Source organism: Microtus ochrogaster, unplaced genomic scaffold (assembly GCF_000317375.1).
Source record: "Microtus ochrogaster isolate Prairie Vole_2 unplaced genomic scaffold, MicOch1.0 UNK118, whole genome shotgun sequence".
NCBI lineage: Eukaryota > Metazoa > Chordata > Mammalia > Rodentia > Cricetidae > Microtus > Microtus ochrogaster.
This window is the reverse complement of record NW_004949216.1, coordinates 622,124-629,220: the sequence shown is the minus strand read 5'-3', so window position 1 is coordinate 629,220 and position 7,097 is coordinate 622,124. Positions and strand designations below refer to the sequence as shown.

The 7,097-nt window shown below is 51.3% G+C and overlaps 1 protein-coding gene across 1 annotated transcript; it reads right to left on the bottom strand.

Moving 5' to 3' along the window:
- Window positions 1–313: 313 nt before the first annotated feature.
- Window positions 314–6,772, bottom strand: Cdk20 (cyclin dependent kinase 20). The gene is made up of 9 exons (XM_005371646.2): window positions 6,504–6,772; window positions 6,111–6,224; window positions 4,533–4,721; window positions 4,242–4,363; window positions 4,050–4,112; window positions 3,468–3,591; window positions 3,044–3,199; window positions 2,106–2,299; window positions 314–684 (listed from the first exon to the last, which is right to left on the bottom strand). Exons 1-9 carry the CDS (start codon window positions 6,576–6,578, stop codon window positions 660–662), a joined length of 1,062 nt encoding a protein of 353 aa, XP_005371703.1. The 5' UTR covers window positions 6,579–6,772; the 3' UTR covers window positions 314–659.
- Between the last annotated feature and the right edge of the window lie 325 nt (window positions 6,773–7,097).

Genomic DNA, 7,097 nt, shown 5'->3' with positions numbered 1-7,097 from the left:
AGTAACCACCTCTGTTCCAGCTAAAATATGTACTCTGCATTCAAATTACTACAAGTAAAGTGTGGTAATACAGGGGTGTAATCCCAATAAAAGTGCAGGCATCGAGGTCATCTCAGTCACAAAGTGAGTTCAAAGCCAGGCTCATCGTCTCGTCTTGAAAAGAACAAGCCTCACTCGGGAGGCAGAGGCAGGCGGATCTCTGTGAGTTCGAGACCAGCCTGGTCTACAGAGCTAGTTCCAGGACAGGCTCCAAAGCCACAGAGAAACCCTGTCTCGAAAAACAAAAAAAAAAAAAAAAAAAGAATAAGCCAAACAAAATCTTTTTTTGTGTGTGGGGGTGGGGGGTAGACCATCCTACTGCAGGCTGTAAATTTGTATTTTGTTGTATTATTACATGACTTTCAGTACCACCCACTGTTTCTACCAGTACCAAGTGTGGTAGCTGTACTATCTGGTGAGTCCACCACCTGGAAATCCAGAGCTGGTTTTCTGCTGGTCAATGTTTCCCTGTATGCCTGGGTATCACTGTGCGATACGGAGTTAGAAAAGGCTCTGCAGAGATCACTGAAGGCACCAATGTGTAAATCAACAAATGGACTACATTTTTATCATCCTGTACCTTTGTTTCCAAACAGCGTCCAGACACAAGTTGTCACCCATTAGTTTCTTGTAGCTCTTAAGAGTCTGCAGACATGATCAGAGAAATAAACGGAGCTCGGGTTATGAAGACATCAGGATTTCCTGAGAGCAGCATGGTGTAAATCTGTTAGTTACCTCTGTGTCCCCAATACTCACACAACAACCAATGCATGTGAGGACTAAAACAAACATTTTAAGAGTATATGTGTGTCCTATGTGTGTATATTATATACACACATTCACTTTTTTTCAGACAGGATCTCCCACTATAGCCCAGGGTGATCTTTCGCTCTTAGGAAACCTCTTGTCTCAGACCCTTGAGCACTAGGGTAACAGGTATATCCCAAAGTCACTAGCAAATTTTGTTATATATTTGAATAATGGATAGTTAAGATTCTATTTTGTCTATTCCTGAAACAATATTCTGTCTTAGTCCTTACATAACCATATAGTAAGTCTTAATATCCACTATACAAGTCCTCATCATCTTCTGTCTGCTCCTCCTCTTGGTCCTTGACATCTCAGTATTTAGACCAGTGCTTCTCAATTTATGGGTCATGACCCCTTGGGGGTCGAACGACCCTTTCACAGGGGTCTCATACCAAATATCCTGCATATCAAATATTTACATTATAATTCATAACAGTGGCAAAATTACAGTTATGAAGTAGCAATGAAAATTTTATGGTTGGGGGGTCACTATAACCTGAGGAACTGAATTAAAGGGTCACAGCATTAGGAAGGTTGAGAACCACTGTTTTAGAGTCGTCTTACTGTATTACTATAAAATAAAGATCATCAAGCTGGCTGAGTTACACTGGAATTTATTTACTAAATGAATTCCAGGGATGCCTGCTTCAAATGTGCGCGGCAGCCTCTGGCTTACAGAAAAACTAACTGCCCGGCATGTGGAAACTGTTCATCCCTGGCCTCAACTTCTGGACCCTCACTCCCAAATAAGCACTCAAATCACATGAATGGCACAGGAAGCCTCAGGAGCAAAGCGGCCTAACTGGAAGCACCTTCTGGGTGACTGACCCCTATAAATTAAGGGGCCACCTTGTCAATTTCCCTAACAGAAACAGGCAGAAACACTCAGAGCTTTTATATGAATCTCAAATCCCGGTCCAGAGTGCTCTGGAAACCAAACCAAAGCAAGCCTGCCTCCCCAGGTGCGCTCACTCTTGTGCCTCCCCAGGTGCTGCTGTAATGGCAATGGACTTGAACAGGATCCAAGGTAGGGGACACCACGGAGGACACAGCTAGCAGTTTCCAGAGGCTATGTGAGTCTCATTCTCTGCTGGGCTGGACATCTTCACGGTTCTGCCCTCAAGCAGGCTAAGGAGTAGGATGAGGTGTGGTGTGTGTGTCCATGGGGAGGCTATGGAGGCAAATCAGGAAGAGGCAGAGGAACGGCTGTCTAGATGCTCCTAGGGCAAGCAGGCAGGACTAGGCAAGCATCTCACCCCTCTGGGATGAAGGGCCGAATCAGCTCTGGGTTCAGCAGTGACTCCTCAAGAGGACGGTCCACATGGAAGTCATGGACATGAGGGGGGCCTGGGTGAGCCTTCGGTGCAGGTCCTCCTGGGCGCTGAGGAACTGGCAGCTCAGAGGGATGGGCAGGCAAAGGAGCTGTGAAGAAGTACTGATGCAGAAGGGCCTGAGGGTAGCAAACAAGAGGCAGCCGAAGAAATCCAGTCACTACCAGCCCCCAGAACCATTCAGCTGGGTCAGCAAATCCTGCCTTTGTGCCTGTCTGGAGCACTGTCCCAGCGGCTGGGAACGTGGCAGGGAGCTTGAAAGTCTTGCCAGCAGAGGAAGGGGTTGGGGACATAAACCAGAGAAAGGGGCAGAATGTACAGGTATATCTCCAACAACAATAGTTTGAAGTGTGGCTATTTCCTCCCGACTGAAACATTCCCTCTGGGCAGGAGGCTCCTTATAGACGCAGGAATTAGAGGAAACTCACAAGTTCCAGAAAATACCTGAGACTGTATCTGACCTCAGGTAAGATTTGTTAGCAGTGTCTATCTCAGTGAACAGACACTTGTTCATGTCTCCCAGGACAAGCTATAAATAAAGACCAGGGAGCTGCTGCAGGGTTTGAAGGGTTAGGACACAGGAGCACAAGCCCAAGACAAGGAGCAAGCACAGGAGGGGTAAGGACATGAAGAGCAATCAGGGGGGAAGGTGACAACACCCACACCTCCAACTCCTGCAGCTGCAAGAAGGAACCACCAACAAGAGGGGGATGGACAGAGGGCAAAGGTCACTCACTACTCCCCTGAAGAACACCCCATTGGGAAGCCCGGGCTTCCAGTCCGTCACAGATTCTGAGAGTCCCCGACTGGGCAAGATCCCATAGTTCAGAGTATCAGAACAGTGACCACAACTTGAACCTTACCTGGGAGGCTGCAATACGCTGGTGTGGAGGGTAGAGGAGGAACTGGGCCAGCAGGTCCAAGGCCTGGGGAGAGGCATCAGGCAGCACCTCCTCGAGGGGCACCGGTGCCTGCTCCTTGAAGGAGATCTTGTTGTAGTCAGGCAGCTCTGTGATCTCCTGAGCTCAGCAGAGGAAGAGGCAATGAGAGCAGGCCCCACCTCACCGCTCCGATGCAGGCTCCCTTTCACGTTCTCACTCAGATCATGGTCCCTCATCACCCACACATGCCCTCCTTGCCCCGATTGCTGAGATGTCACCCAGACAAGACCTGGCCCTTCTGCAGTCAAGGAAAGCTGGGGCCCTGGTACACCTGCATGAATAGAAGTCATTTCCTACTGGGGAAGAAAGCAATCCCACGCCTTCCCCAGCAATGGCTGCTACTAACCGGCCAGACTCGAGGGCTGGGCGTGCCCAGGATGCGAAGCACACAGCAAAGTTGCTCGATGTCATTCTCTCCCGGGAACAGGGGGGACCCATTCAACAGTTCTCCCATAATGCAGCCCACAGCCCTGTGGATACAGATGTAAGCAACTGGAGCTCTCACAAACGGGTGATCATGCTACCCACAACAGCCGACAGCTCTAACACCTCACGCCAGGGTCAAGGTCCAGAGGTTTCTAGTGACAGAGCAGCTCCTGACAGCTACAAGACACTTAGAGCCGCCCCGTATCTGGGTCACCCAGCTCCTCCTCAGTTTGGGGGGCAGAAATGCAAAATAACCCAAACCTCAGACCTCTGAAGGCCACAAACTAGTCCACCAGAATGCTGAGCCCTCATACCTAGGGGCACAAGCCTCGCTCAAGCTCACTGCTGTCTCATCCTCAAGTCAAGATACCTGAACTGTACCCCAGACCACCTTACCCAGACGCCTCCCGCCTGAGACTATCACTGCCCTAACCTTCCCCCAACAAACTCAGAGACATCCCTGTGGCAGGCGCGCATTACCTCATCCACCCCAGGGTCTCACCATAGGTCGACGCCCTGGTCGTACTGCCGGGCACCATACAGGAGCTCAGGAGCTCGGTACCACCTAGGGAAAGGGTTTGAGATCACGGCTGGATAGCTGGTCTGATGAGAAGCTCACAGCCCATGCCCAGACAGAAAGTGCAGGGGTGTCTCTTCCCCCGTGAGAGAACTGGCAGGGGTACAGTCTCATTACCTGGTGGCCACCTGATGTGTGTAGAGGCGACCACCATCTGGACAGAAGACGCGGGCCAGGCCAAAGTCCGCGATCTTGAGCTCGCCTGAGGCACTGATGAGCAGGTTGGCAGGTTTCAGGTCCTGTGCAGACAAAAGGGGGCATCAGTCTCCCTCTACCCATAGGGCTTTGGGATAGGAAGATAGCCAGTCAGCCCCATCTCCTCTAGAGCCACAGCCCTGGCTGCTTACCTGAAGACCGTTTTCAAGGACTAGCTCACCCCAGCCCACCACAGCCCATGTTGGTACTGACCCGATGCACAATGTTGTTGGCATGGCAAAATGCAACACCTTTGAGCAGCATCTGCAGGTAGCTCTTGACCTGTGCTGGGGCCAGGGGCCTCTGGGCATGGCGCACCACCTCTGCCAGGTCTGACAGCATAAACTCGAAGGCCAGCACAAATCCTGCACCATGTGGGAACACGGCTTTCAGCTGTACCACCTGAGGGCAGAAATCCTATCAGCCTCTAGACCAGAGGTGCTCAAACCATGGGTCTCGACTCCTTTGGCAAACATCTATCTCCAAAAATATTTACACTATGACTCATAACAGCAGCAAAATTACAGTTGTGAAGTAGCAACAAAACCACAACATGAACCATATTAAAGGGTTACAGCATCAGGAAGGCTAAGAACCACTGCTCTAGACCTCCTGACCCACCAGCAGCAGCACCCTTCGCCCTTGCCCTGCCAGAGGGCCAGGCAAGCCAAGACAGCCAGGGAAAAGATAGATGGGTTAATTGATGGAAAGCTGGCTAGAAACAAGCCAAGCTAAGGCTGGGCATTCCTAATTAAAAATAAGCCTCCAGGTGTGATTTATTTTGGGAGCCGGGTGGTGGGCCCCCCAAAAAAGCCAAAAGTAAAACATTAACGTAACACTAGTCCCTGCAGGGAAAGCTTAGAAGTGGTAGTGAAGGAAGAAGATGATAAAGGTTGGGGACAAATCTACTATTTTTTTAACATATGTCTTTGTGTTTGGATGCATGTGTGTACAAACATGTGCATGAGCACGTGGAGAATCACGGCTGAAGTCAGGAGTCTTCTTTAATTGCTCTCCTCATTATCTGTTGAGGCGATGTCTCTACTGAATTCAGGGCTTCACCAAATACGCGGGTCTGACCAGCCAGCTTGCTCCAATAGGTCCTGAGACCTACACCACCAGACTTCACAGTACACTGGCACACAGGCATACACCAGGTGTGTGACCTGTCACCTCCTGATTCCATTACACACACGCTCTCAGGAAACAGACTGGGACCAGTTCCTCAGCGTCACTAGTGCCGTGCACAGGCCAGAACTTTCAGGAGGCTCCAGGGAAGACTGCCAGTGCTACTCAACTCAAAGTCTTCACTGGATAGCTGAGGACCCACGAAGTGATGAAGAAAATCAAGCATTAACAAATTCCTGAAACCTGCTTTGAAAAGCAGGGAGAACTCAGGGTGACCACCGATAAAAACTTTAAACACACCCGCAAAACAAGTACAAGTTACTGAGAAATCCGTATGGTTGGGGACATACTTTAGTGGCACAGCACCTGCCTATAGTATGAAAGGAAAGAAAACAGGGAGGTGGAAGGGGGGACAGGAAGGAAAGGAGAGAAAAATCACAAAATATTTAAAGAGAAAAAAATGAGTGTATGAGCAATGAGTCAATGGGAGGGAGAAATAGGGGCTAAGCAGGCAGGAGCACAGTGAGGATCAGAAGGGAATCCTTCAAAGTGTCTGTGGATGGGAAGGTAAGGATGGAAAAGAGTGAAAGAGGGCGGGAGAGAAGCTGCTGTCTTGGAACCTGTCGCCCACCGTCTTGTCCACCAGATCCCTGCCCCACTCACATACTGACTGTCCTCGATCTCCTGCAGAGCCTTGATTTCCCTTAGAGCCTGGTTAGGAATGCCATCCTCCAGCCGCCGCAGGGCCACCTTCTTGAGGGCAACGATCTCTCCAGTCTGTGCAGTAAAAAGAGCAGATACTGCCAGAACACCTTCTGGCAATGAAGGGAAGGAAGAGAACACACCGGGAACAAGATACCCGCAGAGATCCGCCCCTAGGTCGGGAATATCTAAACCGCCCGCCAGGGGACGCGCTCCCGCAATCCCGCTGCTGGAAGCGGGATCACAACCGAAGGGACCCGGACAAGCATCCAGAGACCCCCGAGGCCTGCAGGTCTCAGCACCGGAAGGCCGCAACCCGCGGCTTGAGGCAGGGGGAACGCAGCATGGCCTCACCTCTACGTGCTTGGCTTTGAAGACGATGCCATGGGCGCCCTCCCCGATGCGACCGAGGATGCAGTACTGGTCCATGTCCGCCTGCGGCGCCCAGATCCTCCTAGACAGCTAGGGTGCAGCACCGGACAAAGTGTGCAAGCCGTTGCCTAGCAATAACGAGTCTAGCCGCGGCTCCGTGCAGCACGTGACCGGAAAGACCCGCGCTGAGCTCTGTCGGGAATCTGATCCCCGCTAGGCAACACCTTTCCGGGAACCCTCAGCAGTCCACCCTCAGATGACCTAACGGCGCCACGTGACAAGAACGCGGCTGCGTGCAGCCGGGAGGGCAGGGGCACGCAAGTAAAGGGCGTGTTCGCGCGCTCAGGGGCGTGGCTTCTGCTTGAGCGGTGGGGCGAGCGGGGTCATCCAGAATCTGCAGGCCGAGTACCCAGTGGTGAGAATGTCGTCTGCCTCTTGCTGCAGATGACTCCAGGTAGCGTTGGAGACAAGGCCAGAGCTGAGTCTTGGAGATTCACTTGGCCCTCTAGTCTCTCCAATAGGCATTGTGAATCTAAATACCTTTTAAAAGAGTTTACTAAGCCTGGGGCTGAAGCT